Source organism: Dreissena polymorpha, chromosome 2, assembly GCF_020536995.1.
Source record: "Dreissena polymorpha isolate Duluth1 chromosome 2, UMN_Dpol_1.0, whole genome shotgun sequence".
In the NCBI taxonomy this organism is placed as follows: domain Eukaryota; kingdom Metazoa; phylum Mollusca; class Bivalvia; order Myida; family Dreissenidae; genus Dreissena; species Dreissena polymorpha.
The window spans coordinates 53,903,353-53,929,792 of NC_068356.1; the positions used below are offsets into that span (position 1 = coordinate 53,903,353).

Consider the following 26,440-nt stretch of genomic DNA (forward strand, 5'->3'; position numbering starts at 1 on the left):
TTGGCCGCCTTGCGACCTGCTTTGGTTCGGTGTTTGGTTCAATCCTCATGTGGGAGCGTTCCCCCCAAAACACCAAGTACTGGCGTCAGGCACAGGAAACGGACCCGAGAGCGTTTCAAACAAGTAGAAATCATTTTAAATGCAATCGAACTAAAATAAATAGGTTTTAACTATGAAATTATTTCTAAAAGAGAATATTTGCTTGCAATGTTTAAGTCATGTTTTCTTAATGTTATAAGTTTAAGGTTTAATTAACTTCAAATACTTGTATGTGCAATATATTGTACACTGTTTCAGTATGAACTGCACCCCTATATTTGTATCAATGAAGCCAGTAAATTTCATCAGATCTGACATAGACATAAATTTAATGTTAACACTAAAATAGAACACCTCGGGATAAGCAATATGATTTACCTAACTATGAATTGCGAATATAACGTTATATATATAGTTGTAGCGTCTTGTCGACCGTACGCAACGACACGATCGCTTCAGGCAGTACATATTTCAGCGACCATTAACTATATCGAATATCGTTGAAGGAATATACTTTTTTATTTCTGGTGTTCAATTCAGAATATTAAGTTGTGCGTGATAGTAGTCAAGTTGTGGACTTGTTTAAGGTTGTAATACCAGTCCGCACAGCCTTTTCAGGAACGCCATTTTCCGCTTTAATGATTTTTTCGTTTCAACGTAGTGCCTTTCAAGAGAAACGTCATGTTTGGCCGTAATTTAAGACCCTGAAACACCTGCGTGGACTGCACAGGCTAATCTGGTACGACACTTTACGCACATGCAATTTACCCCGTTTCCTATAGCGCGGCCCGATTAGTTTTATCAGCCCAGGCTTTTGTTTAAAATTGGAGCCAATTGTTAATTAATAAGTATAAATGCAGACCACCCAAGGTAACTGCAACGGATGTATGTGACTATGGTTCGAAGACAAGCGCTTTTTGATTGTTTGCAATTTTTATGTGTACGTCATTTAAATAAAAAACACTTCGAATAAGTTTATGCACAAATTATGAAAGAATAAACACCACCACAGGACTTTCGGTGATTGATAAATATCAGCTTCAATTCCTGGTAAACCTGCGTCAAAAGGTTGCAATTTGTATATGAGTAACGTAACACGACCGCGGCAGAATGCGGACACAAATTAGTACGTAGTGTAGTTATTGTTATTTGAACCTTCGATGAAGCGTTCGTTCACCGTACGTGCTTCTACTCGGATACACATTCAGTGGTAGTAGTAAACATGTGAAGAAAGATATTGACAGAGATGTTTGCATTTGCCTTCCGATATATTGCTGTCTATCGGTCAATAAAAACGGACTTTTATGCGTATGAGTAAACCATGAGGTGTTTAATTACCACGCATACGTGAACAATAATGACTCATTTTATTAAAATAATAAAAACTTAATCACGTGTGTGTTACAGAGTATATAAAGACGCTGTATGCAATAAACAATGGTTTATGCATAACACTTAAATAGCTTACAAACACCTATTACATAACACATTTTATTATAAATATTGTCAACGGGGGTTGGAAGGAGTATTGAGCGATGGAATCCGTTAGAAACGTGAATTCGAAAGTGGTGATAGCAACAGTAGGTACGATGTGTTTCGATGTGTTTCGGTGATCTTCTAACTGGAATGAACGTGCCCCGTACACTACATAGTTGTGAACTGCTCTTGATATGGGTCGCGTTCTGGGAAAACGGTGTTTAATGCATGTGAGTAAAGTGTCACTTTCCGCGTTAATGGTATTTTTTTGTTTAAATTAAGTCTGTTTCATGTGCAATTTTACCTGAACGCACAGGGCAATCTTCGACGACACTTCTCGCACATTTATTAAGTCCCGTTTTCCCAGAGCACAGCTTATTTTGAATGTTTATGCCCCTACACAGCGGGAGGCATTATATACGGTACGTATCCGTCTGACTGCCAGGCCGTACAATTGGTCCTTCCCATCGGATTTGACAGACTTTTGGCGCTTATCTGTCTTTGTTTTGCACTATATAATATATGGGCCTCGTTTTAGGAAAACCTTGCTTAATGCATGTGCAAGCGCAGTTCGTACAGGCTAATATGGTATGAAACTTTCCTTTTAAACTGAATGTTCGTTTAGAAGCGACTTCGTTTTAACAAAACAATCAATAAAGTCGGGCAGTGGCGTCCCTGATTAACCTGTGCGAGCTGCATAGGCTACTACGAGACGAATATTTACACATGTACATTAAGTTTTTCCAGAGCGAGGCTCATTTAGTCCTCAAAATTGTTCATAGATAATATCCGATTATCCGTGTTGAATTGCTCATAAAAAGTAGCATATATGCGAAGTGTTTTCAAGGATGACTTAATCGAATGTATGTTGTGTCTTAAATATCAGGAATTATAAACCGTGCGATAACTCAATCATCGCTTTGTGAAAACTGGGCTTAATTCATGTGCGTTAAGTGTCGTCTCAGATTAGCCTATGAGTTCGCACAGGCTAGTCAGTGACGAAACTGTCCGCCTTTAATGTGTTTTAGGATGACTGGAAGTCTCTTTAGGTACGGCGGATAGTGTCGACATTGATATTCAATGAGGATTTAAACATGGTTTACTTTTGCAGATCATGAAATATACTTTTTTTAATAATGACATATAAAGATTACATTAAGTGGTATCGTACATTTGTTTATTCTGAAGCGATCAGAAAAAAATGCCAGCAATATAAGGCTCAGGTTTATAGAATATAACACACTTCCGTGTGCATATGTGCCGCGTTCTGAGAAAACTGGGCTTATTGCATGTGCGTAAAGTGTTATCCTGGATTTGTCTGAGTAAACCCCACAGGCTAATCAGTGAAGAGACTTTCCGCTTTTATATAATTTGTCAATTGAAGGAGGTCTCTTACAAGAAAGCACATAGATCATCACCTAAACATGATTGTCGCTAATACATGTAAGATACTTACTTAAAACTAAAATTACTATACAAGCGGAAAGTGTCGTCGCTAAACAGACTGTGCGGACTTATGGTGCGACGCTTTACTCACATGTATAACAATCGGTTTTCACAGAGCGCGACGCATACCTATTATAGCCGGATGGCTGTATTACTTAGAACGTTTTTTTTTAATAATATTAGGAGACCGTACTTACCATCACAACATCACTTCGGTCTGGAGCCCTATGATTGCAAGCAGGTAAGCACCAAAAAGAATATAAAAAAACACATTTAATTTTAATAATAACAAGTTAAATACATATTACATAAAATATCATATAAAATCGGCATGTTTACGGGTTGCGGAATGAAACTTCCTGATAGCGAAGTTCACGGATTGAAGAATAAAAATTCCAGATAAAACAATTCATTACTTTCAGATAAATGACACTGCTTAACTAATATATAATTATGGAACAATTCGGTAATATTTTGAAGGTATTTTCGATTAATTAAATTTATTATAAACAATGCATTAATTCAGTAATCTTTATTTCCAATGTCCGATTTTATTATGCTTTGAATTCCAATCATATAGTTTATAATATTGCCTCAAGTAGAAATGTCTCTGTATGGTCTTTCTACGTAGTGCGGTCGAGTTTATAATGTTGATTTACTCTACACTATCAAGTCCACAGGGTATTTTAACCAAACAATGATAAACACGGGTCCCGTATGGAAGGTCCCGTGTCTGTACGAAAACAACGCCGAACTATACCGCTATTAGAAGTTAAGTGTCTCCAGACATACTGGTTCATGTACACGATTAATTTGAAATACATATAGTCAAACAATTATAAATCTGATAAAAAAAACGCATGTCTCGCTTGTCAAGTTTATGTGTGACTACATGCGAGCTAAAGGTATTAAATGGATACTTACATATATATATTAACTGCTTATATGGATTATTGTCGTACATATAGGTATTTGAACATAAACTTGAACAAGTAATAAACCACATTTGTGGTTATGACAATCTGATCAATTTCTTTATGAAGCGGTCTTGTCCAGATAGACTAATAATGTATGTGGGTCTTTTAAAATTATCTTATGAACCACATGGCAGGCTAATCCGTTAATGATGATAAGTTTGAATCGGATGTAGTCACATAGAATAACATTGCGTAATCACCGTTATATGACTTCTGGTATACACAGTATTGAAAAAGGTGTATCACACATTGATCATCTATGATCGCTGTGGTTAGTTTATCGGCCAAAGACTGGTAACGTCGATAAATATGTTAATTGTTCATCTATGATCGCTGTGGTTAGTCATTTTTCATTGATTGTGTATGCCATGTATTTTTTGTATATGATATAAGTGACCAACCGATTTATCTCATCTCTGCTCGCGGTCGCGGTTATTTATGCTAGTGTCATTTAATCTGCCGCTATTGCCTGGAAATTAAAGTTATCATTAGTAAAACTACTTGTGTTGTTTGCTTTCATTAGGTGTCGTGAGTATCGAAAATCTCCGGGCGTTATTTTTACTGTGGAAATGTATGCTTTAAATTTTAATCGCCTAATATTAAGTTGGCATTTTGTTATTTCTTAAATGCGGTTGGACATTGATTATAGGCATATGAATTGTGATTATATAAATTTCAACCCGAACAGGTGCAGATGAACGTGTTAATATAAAAAGTCAATGCATCGCGTTCTGTTCGTGAATACTTTGTAATATCGTTGAATTAACTACTGGACTAGCTTCGAATTATTCAAGTTATCAGTTTAAATGTTTGAATCCAAGTTTCGTGAGGCGTCTGCATGTGTCGTGTTTTAACTTTCACTTGAGGCTCAACCACACTGAGCCTTAAAAAGGTGTATTTCTGTTACGGTAATTGCTACATTAACATATAAATGTCGACGGTAAATGTTCAACGTAAAATAAAATGGCACCGGCGAAAATAATGAGATCAGTAAACAACTTCCTTAATAAATTCAAAAGCAGCAAAACTATATAACAGTTTTGATTTTATGTTCTCAGTACATGTTAAAAGTTTACTTAAATTCGTGCGCATGTAACCGATAGCAAACTGATAATATTTATTCACGCATGTCATTGTTCAGATTACGTCCTTTTCGTTCAGCAAACTCAAATATTGAAGAGTGTTATATAGTTTCTCATGTTGTTTTAAAATGAAGTATTGAACTAATTTTATAAATTGAAGCATGCACATTAATACTTTAATGTATATCATATAAAGTGTTACAGATGCTCTTTTGAAATGTTCTTTTTTCTATTGCGTACAAAATATTCTTATTATTTTGCAGGACGACATCTAAAAACTCTTGATTAAACTTGCTACGTGGCGGTCCACATGCCATATCAACACAAGTCGCGTGCGTTACTGCAGTTTTCAAACATTCCGCGCCGAAGAACAACCTTACTGATCGGTCAAGGGCACGGTATTATATTATCTGTCATTGTATAGAGTAATCATAATGATACTTTTGTTCAATATATAATGACTTAAACTTAATGTTGTACATTAACGCAGATAAGTAAAAGGAAAATACATTAACGACAACTCCATTAACTACTGTAATATGTTGGTCCATTGCATGATGTAAGCGCATAAAAGTAGCAATAAATGTTCCCACTTCATCAAGTGTATTATTTTACTACTAGTTTAGTTCGTGGCATCGAACACACCATGCAGTGTATGTTACAATATCAGTAAAATAAAATTCTATATTTACTTCCATTTTACTTCCTTTTATTTGAAAGATTGGGATATATAAGAGGCCGTTGAACGAATTTTTCTTTTGGAAAACTATTCATTTTGCTCGCCCAGGTATATTAGAGACGTAATGTTTTTTATTTAACTTGAGTCATTCAACCGGCATATTACCTGACTAGGCTAATCAATCAATTGTGATGTATAAGGTAAGGCAGGTTTCATATAAGACGTGTCATTTACACGGGCAGAAGCCATCTTATTTGCATTTTATTGAAAAGCAGTATATTTAACGTTACATAATATAACTAAAATTTATGTACTGCAACGTGTCAGCTATGAGCAGTTTATATGTACATGCACGCGTATTAGTGATCGTGTTAAAAATATTGATTTGTATTTCATGACAATTACCCGAACTATATCACATATTCTTGTCCATATAAGCTTATTACATGGCCTACGCTGCAGGAATGAAATAACGTAATGCTCAATTTTGTTTATTACACGGGTGTTATTACACTAGTTATATAACTGTGAAATGACGTCATTTTTGTGACGAAATGACATAATTATTCCAGCGAATTTCTTCAGTTAAACTCTTTAACAATGTGAAAAAACGGTGAAAAGAGCATACAATCAAGAGAATATTTGTTGGTCATGTTATAAATAGAATCTTAGATTTGTGGTATTTGTGTATTGAATTTATTAAACTCGTCATCTAAATAAAGATAAAAACTCGGCAAGGCTCGTTTTTATCTTTATTGAGATATATAGGATCTTGCATAAGTGGTCGTTTTGTATTGAATTTATTAAACTAGTCATCTAAATAAAGATAAAACGACGCTTGCCGAGTTTTTATCTTTATTTAGATGACGAGTTTAATAAATTCAATACAAAATGACCACGAATCTAAGATTCTATTATAACATGACCAACCCATTTTCTCTTTATTTTATGCTCTTTTCACCTTTTTATTACAGTGTTAAAGAGTTTAACTAAAGAAATTTCCTGGAATAATGACATCATTTCGTCACAAAAATGACGTCATTTCACATTTATATAACTAGTATAATAACACCCTTGTAATTAACAAAATTGAGCATTACGTTATTTCACTCCTGGAGCCTAGGTCATGTTATAAGATCAGTTTAATAAATTCAAAACAAAACGACCACTCATGCAAGATCCTATATTTATCAAATATCTCACTTCAGCACTGTATGGATGGCTGAAAGTGGCACAAGACCTGATGAACCGGGAAGATTCCCAAGACAGGGCAGTGTGTCCAGCAAACAAGACCTGGTAAGATGATAAGTCGAGTGCAGTTATATGTCTGCGTTTCCCCTACCCCTATTATATTTCTTAATGACATTTCAATACAGATGGTTAATGTTTGCATAACTAAAGGCAGATATACGTTAACATCTGTAGAAAAAAAACAACGGTAAATTTATACTGTATATCAATAATTGGTCCCAAATTAAATACTTTACTTCTGTAAAAAATGTGAAACATTAAAAATGAATACATCCGTTCTCATGAATTTTCTTATAACCACTTTTCAGTGTCTGCACGTGCCAAAGTACGACACTACTTTTTGGCAACGTTTTTCACAGTTTTCTTTCAAATTATAAAAAAAAACTATTTTAACATCAATATATTGTATTTACAGACATAACAATTAAAGTTTATTTAATTTCGTTAAATTATGCAGCTTTAACCATAGCAATTTAGTTTATTATCAATAGTTATAACATTATTCGTTCCGCATTTGCAATTTCAGATAATAGAGATCTAAACATTATGTGTTTAGTATGTTTATGAATGGATGTCATAAATATATATGAACTCGCCGTTGATTACCGTCTATATTTTCAGTGTCTTTATTTCAATCCACTTAATTCAATTTATTAATTAATTCATGGTTGGCAATACTTGTACCGACTATTGGATTATTCACTGAGAACATACACACGAAATTGTAATATATTTTCACAAGATAATACTTAAGAAATAATATTTTTCTATCATGGTTTGTTGTCGAATAACCCACAGTAAGGAGTATAGATGCGTAGGATTTAAATAACGAGTGCGAAGCACGAGTGATTTGATAACAGGCATCTATACAACTATAGAAAAATATAATTTCGATTCTAACACGATTCTGATTGATTTGGTTCAAGCTTTAGGACGTGAACTATATTTTTCAATACTCCGCCTTTCTTAGTACAAAGTTCACTATTTAGTGACGTCATTGATGTGTACAAACATATGACGTCGTTTTCATTCATAAATATTTTGCAAATGATGTCACTTTCATTGAAAACAACAATCGTAGAAACCTAATGACGGCACGTTTATTGATGCTACTGAAATGCTGACATGCTATAAATGTTTTCTGAATTACGCTTCCTAACCAATAACATTCTTTGTAGGTGTGGTTATGCCACTTATTACCAAATATACAATTTGTTATTTCATTACATTTATACATGCTACATTTATTACATTTCTTTCAGAGCGGGTTTTAGCACGTGCATTTTACTGCAATATTTTCTTTATTTATTCGGAACTATTTTCGAAACATTAAGCTCCGCCCATAAGTTATTGCAGAATAACCCACGCTTGATTTCCTTCTTTGTCTATAGAAAACAAGTTGCGTGCCGTGTTAGAATTTTAAATTGATAATACATCGAATGGTATGGCCGTAAAAGAATAATTTAAATTGGAATAATTTTAGTATTGCTGATTTATTTGACGACTAACGATATAATGTTATTTATGACATGTAACGTGTTTCTAATAGAAACGTTTTTTTAGATTCAGTGGGAAAATACCTCCGTTGAGACATGCACTATACTGAGCTGGCTCGGTTACGGACAGGAGATCATACAGGCTCGGAGAGACGCATATCGGGAGATAGGCAAGCTGTGGACTGCACGGGCATGTGGAGCTGCCACGCATATTATTACGGGTAGCAAGGGTGAGGGGCTGAGCAGCTACTCTGAAAGTGATATTGATACAATGATTGTAAATAATAGAGTATTCTGTTTAGAAGATGATGTAAAGTCAAGTGCCTTTCCTGGGGAGATAACCGTGTTGAGATCACTCAGCCGCAGGAGTTACCATGGTCACTGTAGACTGCTACTGGAGAGACGCGGTACAACAATTATCAGGCAAGTAAATGATGCGTTTTGTGATGACGGATATGGTCGCGAACTTTTGAGCAGTGACTTGTTTGTTAATAACTGGTCGAAAGTAGCTATGAGGGAGGGCATGGTGCAGCATGAGCGTGCGGGACCGTCAATTCCTAATACAGTGCTGGGATACTTGCACAGCGACACTGTCCATGCATTACCTTACTACTGTCCCAGCATCCTGTCAAAATGGGCCGCAAGACCTCGCCACTGGCCGCCACCGGAAGCCGTTCAGAGGGTCGTATCACTTGGGGCAGTTCTTACGCCTGTTGGATTTAAAGGAAGTGAATATCAACATGTTGAATGGAGAGTGTGTTTTAACGCCGGTGAGACGGAACTTATTAGCAATCTTAATGACACTCAAACTAAATTGTATGTTTTATTGAAAATGATAAAGAACGATGTATTACATCCACGTAAGAAAGAAGTTTCATCGTACACATTGAAAAACATCGTTTTATGGATGGCGGAAAATAATCCTCAAGCCTCATTTCTTAGAGCTACCATACTATATGATTCCAGAAAGGAATTTGATGGCAACCTCTGGACTGGATGGGGAACAGCAACGCACATGGATATCAACGATTACAGATATGCTCAATGAAGGTCCAAAGATGATACTAAGACTTCCAAAGATACGAAAAGCTCTTATTGGTCATCCTGAACCATACCGATGGTACAGCGGGAGGAGAATTGAGCTGGAGTTGCTGTTGCTCATGTGCGTGAACAGATCGGTAATCTGTAGTGATGAGAACGGGACGGTTGACTATACCGATGCGATTGTGCAGGCATTAGGCAGACGAATTATCGAGGTTTTAACGGATGTTGGCGTGAGGATGAGAATGGAAGGGAGTCGAGTTATCAACGCACAGGCTATTTTGGATAGAATTATGATGTAAAACGTTAACGATGATCAATAGATCAGTAACGAGGCGCGGACAACACTTATTTATAGTACATATTATCTTTTACGAATCACCGATCATTGTTGCCAAGAACGTGAAAATTATACAACTTATCGTAATAGTGATTTGTTCAGTAATTGATGTTTGACTTGCACACGTTCTCACAAAACATTCACAATTTTACAAAAGATTTGTTTACAGTAGACTGTAAACTTTACCGAAACAATAAATTTCGATACACTTTATTAAAAACATGTCAATCGCATAGATAACAGTAGATGACAGTAGTTTGCAAAATAAAGTTATGTAAAGTAATTTTGCTATATTGTATATATCTTAACAAAATATGTACGTATCGCGCTTGGAAACCAGCGGTATAATTTCAAGTTATGCATATATTTCTTTTTTGAACTAATAGTAGTAACTCATTTTGTCGACATATGTAGAAATGTGACTTGTGTTTATTTGCGTATGCATGTTAGGAAATAAAGTGTGTTTGTGTCATTTGTATCTCATCTTCTTATCTAAATGTTCAATTGGTTTATGTTTGGTATTGTTAACGCATTTGCACTGAATGAATATATGTGTTACTGGCAGTTACTGAAAGTCCACTGGTATTGCTGTAATTGCTGTAAATGTATCGATAATATTCTTGTTTTCCTTGTTGAGTAGAAACATTGTTGTGATTTGTAATATTGATCAAAAAGTATTGAACACATTGTTGCACTTATCGATAAAAATGGTGCATATCTGTGTTCATTCCTATTTTTAAAATGTATTCAATAACGCTATTGTTGCATTCACAGATAAGAAATAAATTGCAGTTGTTTTATGTAAATTGATTAAACTACTTCTCATGTGAATGTATAATTGCTCGTGTTTTTTACTGGACAAGTGCATGTAAACTTTTATTGAACACGGATAATCTGTTTTCATCAAAACACATAGTTTGTAATGAATCTAAAGATACAAAGATATATGTTATAGTATTGATGTTTTTATGCGGAAATATTTTCATACATGATAAACGTAATTGTTGATTTTCGTTAATCTAGTTATACCGTTAATCTCGTTTTGCTCTAAGCGTGTGTATGCTTTTGTTAGTTTTCTTTTTGTTAGTTTTTTAGCGAGGCTGTTTTCGGAGAAACCCCGAGCTATTGTCATAGCCAGCTCGTCGTCCGCCGTAGGCGTCGTGCTAAAACCTTAACATTGGCCATAGCTTTTTAAATATTGAAGATAGCACCTTGATATTTTGCATTCATGTGTATCTCATGGAGATGCACATTTTGAGTGGTAACATTTCAAGGTGAACATCATCCTTCAAGGTATAGGGTCGAAAAAAACAAAGTCAAGGGAAGTAATAATCTTTAAATGGACATAGTTATCTGACCTGCCCACGAATATATTTTTGTTAAATAAATCAAAGCGGCGCAGTAGGCGGCATTGTGTTTCTGACAAACAAATTGTGGTAAAGGTCAAGGTCAAGGTCATCCTTTACGGTCTATGGTATCAAATACAGATTTAAAGGAAGTAATAAGCTTTAAAAAGGGAGAAAATTATTCAATATTGAACATAGCCACTTTTTATATTTTGGCATGCATGTGTATCTCATGGAGCTGCACATCTTGAGTGGTGAATCTACAGTCACGGTAGTGGCTTTTAATTATTTGCTACTAAAAATAGAGATTTTTTACAGACAATTATTTTCAAGGGAAGTAATTTATATAATTATAAATCTCATATTATATATTTCCTTACCAATAATTGAAGTTCCTTTCACAGTTACTGTACAGATTTATTATTTTGATTATTTATAACCCAAATAATTGATTTGTCAAAGTTTTTTTTTAATGATATAATTATAATTTGGTTATAGATCTACGGGCGTAGATGTTAGTAGTTTTTGTATTGTTCCGTATCGGCAGGATCGTGAGTGGCACTGTGGGAGAAAAAGGACATGTTCTACCATGGCATTTGAAATAGCATTTAATAAACACTGATATGTTCTGGTCACACTTAAATGATTGTTAAGCATAAACACATTTTTGAATTACAATTCATTAGAGGTATCCAGTGTACATCACTCTTACGCCATTGGCTACACGTATGTTATGGCCATTAAACTGTTGAATTTATACTAAATACCCATTTTGTGTTGTAATCATATGAATGTAATGTAATTTTCTGCATTGAATGAATGAGCGATGGAGGACATATTATGTAAAAATGCATGATGCCTGATTACATTCCGAGGATGTAACTTTGTATGTTTATAAGCAATACAATTAAACTCAGTTGCAAAACCACGATATATTCTTGGTTTTGTATGCTTCCTGTAAGAATGCAGGCGCCATTTCGCTTTTCGGATGCCTTATGGAATATCTATACTACTACAGTGTGTCTTATAAACGTAAAGCCTTTAAATCGCTTTATTGCATAGTCAATATTACATCTGTCAAGAGATAAGTATTATCATTTGAGCAACTTTTCTTTACTAAATATTATATACCTATAGATAAAACATGAAAGTTGAAGAATATAAATACATGTACGTCATATTTATTAACAATTTCTACGAATCGGATAATCAGAGTTGCCAATTTCATCTTTAATGTTAGAATGTAAATAAAAAGTGTTTTCCAATTATTTAATATGTGGCGCTTGGGTGCAAATAAATACAAAGTCGTGATTTCACGTCATCGACACTGTACAATGGTAAAATCAATACACGCACTTTTCATGGCCAGAACAAGGTTCCTCAGCTTCTCGACTAATAATAGAGCTTAGGAATAAGCTGAAGAAACTGTGTGCAATTCAAGGTAGACAAATCTGTTTTGTTCTTGGTTAATGTAACAGAGTAACATTTCTTAAGATCCGTTTAAGCACAAGCATTATGCCCAGTTTTCTCATAATGCGACTCATTTAAGTACAGCGCTTGATTATTTGATGTTTATATTCGCGATAAAGGTTAATCAAGTTTATGAGAAACGTTTGCTGACGAACATATTTAATCCTTATTGGTATTCTTAATATTGGGCGCATATCGTAGCGGTAATGATGTGAGCCGTGCTCTGCGAAAACTGGGCATAATTCATGTGTTGAAAGCGTCGTTCCAGCTTAGAGTTTGCAAACCACACAGGCTTATCAGCCACTTTCCGCCTAAACTGGATTCTTAATATGAAGATATTTTTTTACAACGAAAAATACCATTAACGCGATATGTATCGTATCTGATTAGCATGTGTGCGGACTGCACATGATAATATTGAATGACGCCTCACACACATACATTAATTCCCGTTTTCCCAGAACGCGTCTCGATATATATCTAGCTGTTTCGGAAGGTAGCCGCCAGTGTCAAACCGCGCCTACATTCGTTATCCCGCTCCAAAGATAAACGTCATAGCCCCCTTACATAAAGACGATTATATTTTGCGTTTGTGTAGAGTATCATAATGCAGTTAGCGGTCACTACGTATTTTGCACTGGAACACCTACCCCGAGTGTTATATCATACGTTTGTTTAACGAATTGTATTACGTTTAGCAGTCATCGTGTAAGATGCACTGACATACATACCGTGACGGCTATATTTTACGTGTGTTTCATGCAAACAAATGCAAATACAAGCCATCCCGCATTATGACTATTAACACCTTATGTGACTATGTGAATATGTATGATAAAGTATAGTTCGCCAATATTAACGTGGCACTGACCTTTATATTTGACAATATTTAGGTACCGATATTGAAGCGAGTTTAATCTGTTGAAGAGTACCTGAGTGAGTGCACTGTAACGGTCTCACTAAAAGAATGCAAAACGCGCAAGAATACAACCAAATGAAATATTGACCGCGATCAATGAGTACAATGTTGAATAGATGGATTGTTGTAATTGTTTGATTGCATTTTTGTTGGACCTTTTTGTGTAACTTTTCATTTTCATAGAATACAGCGTCTAAAATGCTAAACCCGAATCGGTTAACATCTTTAATGATATTGATCACGTAAAGAATTATATTATGACCCATTAGCGGGGGTTGCATTATCAGGAAACAGCACATCAGTTTTCCGCTTGCGGGTCATTTGATATACCGAGTTATTGATCTGTAGCCTGCAGACTAAGAAAAATAGTTTCTTCAAGACATATCGAAAATCACTACTCATCCACATATTTCCTATTGCAAACGACTTCTTAAAGTGAAATGTTCAAAGATTGACGCATCGAAAACAAAAATCGAATTTTAGTTGAGAATTCCTAAAAATAACTTTAGTATTTATATTGCGGATGATACTTGAAAATGCTGTCATTAAAATACTGTTATATATTTATTAGTTGATTTTTATCAAACAACCATGAAGCATTGTTTATGTGAACAGATTGAACAGTTTGAAATGTTCTATGTTTTTTTTAAAGATAACTGACAACACGACAAAATATAACATACAGCCACTTTAGGAAAAGAACAATGCTTTTCCACAAGCATTCGGTTGCAAAAGGATTCAGATTGATATCGAGATAGATTTGTCTCTTTTCGTATTTCGTCCGTATGGTTTATAATGGCTTGTAAAGACATTAAATGGAGTGCCTTTTTATGTACTCAAACAAACGTGATTTTAAACACTTTACATTAAATGGCAGATATGCGCGGGGAAAAGAAACCTCTTAGGTCAAGACGCACATCTTAGATAATACGGATACATTAATAAATGCTTATTGTCTGCGTTTTTAAGATATGAAGATTTAATAAACCTATGTTTAAGAGACGCGGTCACATAATTGTCTACTGTATTTTATGCATGTATGTTTTTCAACGTCTTTTCCATAGTATCCCTTGTGAGCTAGGGAGCCTTTAGAAGATCTTCTCCGTAGATATCAGGTACTCGTTCTACCAGGATAGCGGAGAATGTTACATACAAGCTGGGGCTAACGAAACAATCTAGCTTATATTAATAGGATTGACTTCTTTCTTACCTTGACCTCGTATAACAACGGAATTACAAACATGAACAACAATAGCGTGAAAAATTGGATTCAGGCAAGCAAAAAGTCGCCCCAAAACGAAATATGATATTCATTATTCAAACCTCAGGGTATGGGGTAAAAGATATAGCGTCGACTGCTTCGTATACCGGAGAAGGAGAAAAACATCAGGTCTAATGGTCTCTGTACATCAAACATAAGGTCTAATGGTCTCTGTTCATCAAACATAAGGTCTAATGGTCTATGTTCATCAAACATAAGGTCTAATGGTCTCTGTTCATCAAACATAAGGTCTAATGGTCTCTGTTTATCAGACATAAGGTCTAATGGTCTCTGTTCATCTAACATAATTTGTCAGTTGTTGTCAGTGTGCTGTTTGTGTGTTATTCAAATTCAGGAGGAACCTGATTCGGATCGGCTAATTTTCAAACCGGTTTTAATCCCCGATGCTTTTCATTGACCGTTCTGATACGGTGATCCCTCTTTAATTAGTATATTTTTATGCTGCGAGTTATGTTATGAAAGTTGTTAATAAGAGTCGTGTTCTGAGAAAACTGGGCGTAATGCATGTGCGTAAAGTGTCATTACAGATTAGCCTGTGAAGTCCGCACAGGCTAATCAGGGACGACACTTTCCGCTTTTATGGTATTTTTAGTTTCAAGGAAGTCCCTCTGTGCCGAAAATCAAGTTAAGGCGGAAAGTGTCATCCCTTATTAGCCTGTGCGGACTGCATAGGCTAATCTAGGACGACACTTTACGCACATGCATTAAGCCCAGTTTTCTCAGAACGCGACTCACAAAATCAAGACAACTATCTCCTGATAGTGTTTCTGGATTCAAAAAATGTTTCCTGCTTTTTGTATAATTTCTACTATAAAGTTATAAAAAGGAAAAACATGTATGCGATATTTATCGAGATTTAAATTAAATAATGAACATATGGCATTCAAAGAGTGTTACCCAAGTCCAATACAATTTTAACCCATAAGATCGCATCCTGCCTCGACGACTATCCCATTGAGTGTTCCGTTGGCATCAAGAGCTCTCTGATATAATAGAACGTTACCATGTAAACAGTTTTCATTTAGCGTTGTCCACTGTGACAGTTAACCATCCAAACGTAACGATGCATACAATTTAAACTCAATTTGAAATTACTGCTCGCAACTTATATGAAGATAGTTTGAATATGGGGACCAAACATTAACCCATCTGCTATCACCTCTCTGTGCTTTTGCAAAACAATGCAACACATCTAAAATATCATATACTTCTTGATAATATAATTATGTAAATATTAAATAGTTCCTACTATTATAATTTATTGATAATGTTTAAAACTATTACATTTTTATAGAGTATAGAACAATAATAAGTTTCTTGGTATTGCATATGCACATTTAATTTCTAGTATTGCAAAGGAAGTAAACACATCCGCCGACCCTTGTCTACTAGATACCTCGAGTGTTGTGTCGGTGTAGACCACCGCACTTGTATATCAAGACAAACCGGTCAAGTCCTATATCCTTGTTCAATAAAAATCTAGCCGCCTGCGAAAGACATGAGGCCGTACAGCACTTACGTTTGTTAATTATTTTAAGGCCTACGTTGTTTTAATTCGGTTTTCATTACCAGCGATAAAATGTTGATTTTTCAAATAACAAAATGACCAAATGGAACATTTTCAACTTTGCACGAATATTAAAAAAAATATTATAATTTTGATATGAATGCTTCACACAAAACTGTTCATTTTGGGGAACACATAAATGTAGGTAGGTTTTAATCATACACGATTGAGGACACGTTCTAGCGTCAATATAAATAGTGGGACTTGAAAAAGCAAAACATGCATACTCCTGTAATAGCCTAAGTGCGAATGTCCGTTACTGGCTGTAAATGTAGGAAATGATTTATAAATTGATCACACTGATGTTCAGTTAAACCACTGCTTCTCTGTCCGTGCCTGTTAGTCCACAAAGATGAGCAAGGCTGTGGTTTTCCTCTTCGTCATAGGTCTTATGATCTCCGTAGTGACAGGTAAGACTTGTGTTGCAATTCATTCACTTAATTAGTGCTAAAACCGCTACTGCTTCTGCTACTGCTAGTGTTGCTACTACTGCTGTTACTGATTATCCTCTTGCTTCTATAAGTGCAACTTTTAAGACTCAATGTTCTTTTTTTGTTATATAAATTTATATAAGTCGAATATTGATAGAACGATTGTGGGGGTGACATTTGTTAAAATCCGCTTTGACAACTGCTGGGAATCATTTAAGCAACGTCATGCGAAAATGGGGTTTATGTCATATATGACCAGTGTGCGTTGTTTGGTTAGGAGCAACCTGTCCGGTATAACGAGCAAGGCTCCGTGGTCTCATGAACGGACCGCGGCAAGCGTAGCTCCTTACCAGCCTGTCTATGCGCACACTATGAGTCGCGTTCTGAGAAAACTGGGCATAATGCATGTGCGTAAAGTGTCGTCCCAGATTATCCTGTGAAGTCCGCACAGGCTATGTGTAGTCCGCACAGGCTAATAAGGGACGACCCTTTCCGCCTAAATTGGAATTATGCTAAGAAGAGACTTCATTTAAAGAAAAAATGTCATAAAAGCGGACACTGTCGTCCCTGAATAGCCTGTGCGGATTGTACAGGCTAATCTTCCCTGATTAGCCTGTGCGGATTGCACAGGCTAATCTGGCACGACACTTTACGCACATGCATTATGTCCAGTTTTCTCAGAACACGATTCGTATTGTCAGGAGCTACGCTTGCGGCATATGTCATACGTGAGTCATATGATAATAGTTCTACGCTTGCAAGAAATTAAACTAGTATCAATACAACAAAATGTTCATGAAGGTAATTTATGCTCGTGTACATAAGTGTAAACAACTCTATGAAATAATTACAATGTAAACAGTTTAAAATCGACAAATGTTCATCTATAAGGTCACACTGCCTCTTTTCATCCTCACCAGCAATCCCGCTCCCCCACCCCGGCATTTTTAATAGTGGCTAAAACCCGGCGTTGTTGATGTATTTTTAGCCTGGTGGTCGACGAACTCACCTCTTCGGTTTCCAGACGACTGTAACAGCGAAGCCTTGCGGACCTTTGCGACCACCTGCGGGCTCTCGGAGCACTCCATGGTACGCAGTTAATATCTACGATGGACACATTTCTTTTGTTTTTGTTGAACGACCGATTTGACAACGTTTTTTATTATTGTTGCTTATCGATTTGTACGGGGCAAGTAGGAAATCTAAAGTCTATATATTAAACGCTTTACGGTTTGTTTGAGTATACGCTTAAAATATAGACAAATGAGACAAATTAAATGTTACATATGGGTCGTGCTCTGTAAAAAGGGGGTTTAATGCATGTTCGTAAAGTTTCTTCCCAGATTAGCTTGTGCAGTCCACACAGGCTTATCAGTGACGATACTTTCCGCTTTTATGATATTTTTATTTTAAAGAAATACTATTCTTAGAGAAAATTCAGTTTCGGCGGAAAGTGTCGTCCCTGATTAGCCTGTGTGGACTGCACAGGCTTATCTGGGATGACACTTTTTGCACATGCATTAAATCCCTTTTTCACAAAGCACTGCAATTATGTGTATTTGTTCAATTAGGGGAACCACTACATCCTGAGGGATCCAAAGAGCAATGACATCAACAACATCGTCATTGTGATACCAGATGACTTGCAAGATTTCGGCATGTGCGAGAAGATCGTTCGAGATCTCAATGAGAGATGCAATAAGGATTACTTCGACTACTAACGCTATGTTAACATAAACCTTGGCTTTTCACGTTTCTTCGTCGTTATACTCTTCGATCAGCTTTTTATTAAGAACTGTATTTTAGTGGTATAAATTATTACATTCGTACAATTGTTTATCAAATACGATACAATACTTTAATGTGTTCTAAAGACAAACTGTTTTAACAAACAATCTGGTCTTAATGCATGTAGTGAAAGTGTCATCCTTGTTCTGAGTGTGTAATTACTGGCTAATCATGGACGACTCTTTCCGCATTTAGGGAATTGTTCGTGCCAAAGAAGTATTTTCCAAACGAAAGTCCAATAATGGCGCAAAGTGGTGTCCCTGATTAGCCTGTTTGGACTGCTCAGATTATTTATTACGACGCTTTACGCACATGCGTTAAGCCCAGTTTTTCAAGAATAATTCCCTAAACTGTGTTTCATGTATTTAAGGCCGCTTCTGCTAATAAATATTATCGTCTCGAACTTTTTGTATTTGTTAAATGAACATACTTTGTCTGTGGAAGTGTTGCAAAATACACTCACCTTTTATAAAAAGGCTTTTTATACTTTGTATACGATGTACTGGGGTCTACATTGCAGATATAATAACAGAAAGAAAATTACACAGTGTTTTGATTATACTTATTTTAAATATGTGGATCATGGGTTTGTCATAAAACCAAGGCTTATTAATTTGTGATTCTTGCTTATAGTATTCTAACAGATACATTTGGATATGTACGTAATAGATTAAGCGTGTATTTAAATGGGAAAACCTGATAGTCACAGTATCGGGTTTGATTTTAAGTATTGTAAACAAGTATTTCATATTTCTGTTGACGTTATAGCATCGACAGAAATATTTACAAAATATTCTTATACCAAAATTGTACATGAAACCATGCATTTTAATGCATTACGTGTATAATACACTGTATTTGTATTATACACATTGGTAATTCGTCGTGATTTTCCGCATTTTGCACGCGAGAGTGATGCGCGTATCGCACTATAAAATCGTTCATTTTGCTTACTGATAATTGTAGCGGAATTAGCGCGGTTGATAGCGTTTTAGACTATCACGCGGGAGAACTGGGTTCGATTCAGGATACCGGCACGTAAAATCAACTTCCAAATAAATTGAAATAAATTGACCACATTAGAAATAAAATGATAGAAAATTAGCAAACTGAGAGCGTTTGAAAATAAAATTAAATAAATCAGTGTTTCTTAAAGCTTGCACACGGAAGTGCAATTCAGGGGAGATAATGTGTGTAGATTACGAGCAAGGGCAGTGAATTAATTATACTGCATCATTTGAATGTTTGAAAAAAGTATGTTTGCAGGTTGCAACCAACTTCATATGAAACGTGAGGTGATCGTGAGGTTGCTGTGATAATATAGGTTTTTAAGGAAATAGTGTTGTCTTAAAAGAATAGTAGTTTTTGATAGTAGTGCTAGTTGTTGATTAGTATAAAGAGGCCTCTACATTACATAAGTACGTAGATATAAGTATTGAGTATAGAAAGTAGACAGGTTAGGCTCGCACGATGAGTTTAGAATAGTTTAGAAATGTGAGTGAAAGAGAGGAGAGAATGCAGAGGAGAAATATAGAAAAAGAGATGGAAGAAATAAGGCACGGTAGACCATATATCCAGGAGAGGAATCGTACTCGCCTGAATGAATCGGTCCATGCATGTGAGTCCCCATTACGAACACAGGAACAAATTACGAGTAGTTCCAGACAACAACGTGTTTCGTCTTATGTTCCATTACACGAGGGAGAGAATCTTGAAGATTTGGACAGATTTCTAGAAGACTCACGTATGGAACTACGAGAAAGAATCAATAGCCTTGGATCAAATGTCGGGGACCTCGTTACAGTTGATGAGTACGTTGGTGATACCGAACTAACGCAAACCAAGACGTTTGAACATCAAAAGTCTGCACAACAACAGAAGACGGAAACAGACAGCAGATACGGACGACAAGCACAAATTATCCGTAACAGAGAAGAAAATGAACGCACAGAAAGGGAATTAGAATTACGAGGATCGCGAAAGCAAACATCGGGAAAGAGAAGAGCATATGTATGAATATGGAAACGGAAAGAGTTTGACTAACAGCAAAAGGAACGAGAGATGACACATACATTTGATAGCCGAGAAGAGCGACTATTATCTCAAGAAATGAAGTTAAGAGATATGGAAATATCATTATCAGAGAGGGTGCAGAAGTTTGAGTGCAAACTGGAGATGCGAGAGAATCGTATAACGGAGGGCTTTTGGAAGAATGAACTAAATGAGACAGTGGGCAATGCATCTGTGATAGAAAAGTGCAGTAAAGAGAAGATTGACCACCTTCAGCGGAAGATCGAAGCTCTTCAAAAAGAAAAAGCATCATTAGAACCCAGATTACCAGATGCTGACGTTTTAAGCTACGGCAAAACGCTTATAAGAAAAGACGGTATCAAAACCGACCCAAGTAAGATCGAAGCGATACTTAAATGGAAAGTACCGACATCTATCAAAGAGGTTCGAAGTTTTTTAGGATTCGCCGGTTATTATCGAAATTTTCTTAAAAACTTTTCCCATATATCTCGGCCCCTCAACGACCTCCTGATCGGCACATCCGGAAACCAGTCAATTACGAAGAAAAAGTTTACATGGGGTGAGGCACAACAGCTTGCTTTCGACACTCTTGTTCAGGAATTGTCAACAGCCCCAGTTCTGGCGTATGCCGACTATTCGAAACCGTTTAAGTTGCATACGGACGCATCTTCGCACGGTCTTGGTGCAGTGTTGTATCAAGAACACGACGGCGTGGATAGAGTGGTTGCCTTTTCGAGCCGCAGTCTGAAGACATCGGAAAAGAATTATCATGAAAGGAAGCTGAAGTTTCTTGCTCTCAAATGGGCAATCACAGATAAATTTCATGATTACCTGTATGGTATCCCATTTGATGTCTACACGGACAATAATCCACTAACATTTGTGCAAAGTTGTGTTGTTTTATTGTTGTACCAATTTCTAAATATCGTTAACTTTAAATGTAAATCACGACTTGTCTATGAGTTCATAACGGTAGTTACTTTAATACTTATTGTACTCGTTGATTAGTTGTTTACTAGTATTCGATTTATTCGTTAAGGTCGTTTTGCTCTAGGTTAGATAGGTTCAGCTCATCTAATCCATACAGTTGCACGTTTATAATTTGTCTAATACTCAGATCACTCATCCTTTTTCCCGCGCACTGATATGTTTAATGTCGATCTCGTGAATCGTATGATTGCTAAAGTCATTCGATTCTTTACATTCAAAGAGTATACATCTCTTTGTTGTATATTAATGATATGTATTACCATTAATAAATATATTAGAGCCAAACGAGTTTATCCTCCACGATAGAACCACACGGAAACCTTCCGACAACACTAATCTGGGACGACACTTTATGCACATGTATTAAACCCCCTTTTCTTAAAGAGCAGCTCAACTTTATAATTGCAAATTGACTTTTGCATGCGTGATAATATTTATTTGTAATAAGCTTATATGGATTAGCAAATATCTCCTGTTTGTTGAACTCATACACGTCTCACGTCATAATAAATATTTAACATCCATGACTTAAACGGACCATTTAACAGATTTCGGCAGTTCTGAAGTTTGCACACTAATGCTTTAAATTCATGTAAACATCGGAACAAAAGAAGTTCAGTTAAAAACAAAAATTAACCCGTTTATGCCTAGCGTCCTGAAAAAAATGACTTTGCATGATGCGCCGTCTCATCTGGGTCTGCGCTGTTTGCTTAAAGGAATTTCAGTAAGTAATATTCTAATTATAGAAAGACATATACGAGACATCCTATATTTTTGAAATAAATTGTCCAATTTAGAAGGATGAGAGAGTCCACTAGGCAAAAATTGGTTAAAATTGAAGAATGAAAAAAAGTTATCCACACCTGGGCTCGAACCACTGAGCCTTGGAGCAAATTCGGCCAATCGTTATGACGGGATAAAGCACGTAATTTAAACTTTATATATAGGTAATCCTTGTAATATCACACGATTACACTATAATAAGGATAACAACAATATGATAACGATAACAACAGAACTTTCCTAATGATACAATCGTTTCGCCTTTGTAGCGCTTTAGAATTTTTCAGGTTTTTTAATTGTCTAAAAGATGCATACAATTGATATTTTAGAGCATAACATATGTCAATTATTACTGTTTCCTTATAAAAAAAACATAGCTTCAACAGAAATTTGCAATTACGAAACAATATTTTTTATCAATTTTGTAAATTTATCAAAACGTGAACAGGTCCCATTAAATACAATCAATATTTGAATGATATAATCTTGCTTTATCCACATTCCCAACGACAGCTGTTAAAATATCCACAAAATATAACTGTGAAGTTTACTTTAAATGTATCATTATTTTAAATATGACATATTGATTTTATATTAAAGACAAGATATTCAAAATTTCCTTTCGGCATCTTTCAAATGATTTACACAACATTTTAATAAATGTAGTTAAGTAATTTTAGCACGAAACATGATTTCGAGCATTTAGTACGTTGTCTTGTATAAATTGCTTTTAACCCATTTATGCCAAGCGTCTAGAAAAAAGGCCTTGGTAAAAAGCGGCGTCTCATCTGGGTCTTCGCTTTTTGCTTAAAGGTATTTCTGTATGAAATATTCTAAATATAGAAATAAATATTCTAGACATCCCTAATTTTGGAAATAAATTGATCCAATTTAGAAGGATGGGCGAGTCCACTTGGTATAATAGGGAAGAAAAACAATAGTTCAAGTAAAGGGAGAATAGTACGAAAATATTATACATGTAGTTACAGCCTCACTTGGTGTACACAAAGTTAAATGGTGTAAACAATAAAATTGATGGTGATAACTGCATGAACTTGCTCTACGAACACCATGTTAAAATCGATACCTAGTAGTTTAGTATATGTTTCTTTGTCATCGACTGCAAATATGAGCTCGTACGAAGGTCTGCTAAATGAAAAATACCAGACAACTTTTTGGGGGTTTCTCATTTTTGTTTCCCTATTGACAGCGTAGTTGTTAATAACAGAAAAATGTTCTGTTCACTATGGATGACAAATCACGCTCAACGTGGAATTTTCGAATACTAATAGACCATACCTGTGTACTTATGTCCATAGATACATGAAATATATATATAATAAGTTTTTTTTACACATTTTATATAAATTCATCAATATTTGACAAAATCGTATAATCCCGCTTTAAAATGAAAAAGGTAAATATATATTAATTTCTAAACGATTGCGTTGAGCGGAATTTTCAACGCAAATTACTTGACATTTTGATTTTTTTATGACCAGTGTGTCCTCCGTTCCCGAGCGATTGCCCTGACATTCGGAGCTGCATGGACGTGGACGCAAACCTTTGTTCTGTCTGCCTATGTGCAGGTAGAATAACATTAAGTTGATTAAAGCACATGCTCAATCATTATTTTAAGGGCAATTCTTTTGAACATCCCAAACGCCAGGGACATATTGTATAGAATAGAATAGAATACAGTACGATGCATACAATATGACAATAAGCATAACGAAAATTGACCAAAGCTTGATTAACCGCCTGTCAACAGTCAATGCAACGCGTTATGGCTTAAATACACTTTAGGATCACATATTTTACGTAATGTTTCAAAGTTATCGCAACTACTGGATAAAAACATATATGAATTTTTTATAACACAAACATATCACCAGAATATTACCAGAAAGTACGTCATTCAAGATACTCGACAACATATGTTTACATTTCATGCCAATTTAATTGATCAAGTAATATTTGTTAAAAGCTAGTTTAATAAATAAACATGTATACACCTTGTTATTGAATTTCATTAAACAAATTCTTATGTTTGTTTTATTGAACCTTAAATTCGATGTATGCGATGTATTAAAATGTATTTTTTTCTTCAAAATGCGTTAAAATTAAATTATTCTTCAAAAACGCACGAATCGCCAAATCAACTGTACCCAAATAACGATTATAAATTCCCGACAACAATAAACATATACATTTAGCCATGACATGTTATACGTTAATACTAAAGACAATGAAATATTATCTATGTTTTTTGGTATTGTTAGCGATTGCTTATATAAAAAGTATATTCATTGATTGAGAAAAACGTTCACAGCGTGATCCGAAACGAACAAAGAAATCAACATGCATTCAAGTTGTAAAAATTGTCTGAGGTATTTATTATATTCTGTTTTGATATTAATAACCTATTGATGTTCGCGTTCGTGAAAAACATCAAGAATGAAAACATAAACCTTAAACATATCTATCTCTACTTATTATTCCATGATTCTAGGTGGCAACATGACAACTCTATCCCCCGGCTGCAGGCCACTGGAGTGTCTGTTAGACTGTGGGGATTCTCCAACGTACAAGAAGGACGAAACCGGATGTGACATGTGCCAGTGTGTTATTTCGAGTTGACACGTGATCTCGATGTTATTCAAATTAAGGTATAATTAAATATAGCAAACATTACATTAAGAACGTGGTCGTGTTAATTGATTTTACTACGAAATAAAAAAAACTCTCCCGGTTATCGTTAAACTGCATCATTAGCATCAACACAGCATGTACTATTGGTATTCAAGGAACTAATGGCCCAACAGGTTGACACAAATCAAACGCACTTTTGTACGCAAACACTACATTCATTGCTACGTCTGTCGTTTCTTAAAGACGTGTTATGTGATGTTAGATCAGATAGAAGGATACTATAAAAGCTGTAAAGCCCCGTCAACTGCTTATGTAAATTAAAGCCATTCCGTTTTATGAATGTAATTCAAAAGTATGCAATAACGCCATGTTTACGTTAGGGTAAGCACGTGGTTATACAATGTTAATTGTGTTCAATTTTGATGAGTTTACTAGCCTATGTCATTTACTTTGACCTGATTGATTTTCCATTGAATAATTTGGTAAACGAGGCCGTATAACTTGGAAAATAATGCACATGGAGATTCTCAAAAACATTACTTATAATAATAAGGTTGCCATACTAAGTAGTTATTTTACTTTCAGATATAAGTCCTGGAAATACAAACACAACAACTAAGATTACGTCACATAAAAGATGCCACTTTATAATCACTCAAAAAGCGCATGTGTGCCACCTACTGTCCTTACCTCCATCTTCTTGGTATTTACTCCATTTCGTTTGAAATAATGCATCGACAAGAAGTCATTGTTGATGTGAATGTAGCAGTTTAAGTATGATAAAAATAACGTTTGACATCGTAAGCGATCTAATTAGATTGCAATGTGCTAGTTGCCCAGAACAAAATATAAATGTACTTATAAAAACTCAACAATGTTGCAACTTATAAAGGAGCTCAAATTTCAACGTTGGTTGCAATGTTTGGTTCTGTAAAGTTAAGGTTAAACAAATCTTCACTGATTCGTACTTCATTGGCCGATTTCTAAACTTATGCGAAATATGTTGATTATCTATATGTAACCAACTTTTTCTGTAGAATTATTAGTGTATTTAAAAACTACAGGTACCTAGCGTAAACGCGAACGTAGCATTTGGTCGTTATTTATACATCTAAAAAGAGGTGGCACCCGTGATTTACAGCCGTGTGTGTATGTTCTGGATCCAAGTACTCATTCAGATCCAACGCATTCGATTTCATGTTCGGATAACTCTCCAGGAATATATTTTGAGACAAGTCATACAAAAACGACTTTAAAGCACGAAAGATTATTTACCATATACATTATAAGTGAATTGTGTTTGGTTGTCTTTTTAGACAATGTGAAGTAGTTAGTCTTTTGAATTTTCACAACG

The 26,440-nt window shown here is 35.4% G+C and overlaps 2 protein-coding genes across 9 annotated transcripts in view; one reads left to right on the forward strand and one right to left on the reverse strand.

Annotated features, from left to right (window-relative positions):
• LOC127867056 (uncharacterized) overlaps positions 1-18,947 on the forward strand; it is a 401,999-nt gene extending 383,052 nt beyond the window's left edge. The window contains exons 1-3 of one of the 2 annotated variants that reach the window (XM_052408008.1): positions 16,740-16,821; positions 17,831-17,931; positions 18,414-18,945. In XM_052408008.1, the coding sequence (XP_052263968.1) occupies positions 16,764-16,821; positions 17,831-17,931; positions 18,414-18,563 (309 nt within the window). In that variant the 5' untranslated portion in view covers positions 16,740-16,763 and the 3' untranslated portion in view covers positions 18,564-18,945. Of the gene's footprint in view, positions 1-16,739; positions 16,822-17,830; positions 17,932-18,413 lie in introns of those variants that run through there. The other variant, XM_052408009.1, reaches the window with a different exon arrangement.
• LOC127867051 (dihydrofolate reductase-like) overlaps positions 1-26,440 on the reverse strand; it is a 407,711-nt gene that overhangs the window by 374,169 nt on the left and 7,102 nt on the right. The gene's annotated exons all lie outside the window — the stretch shown is intronic.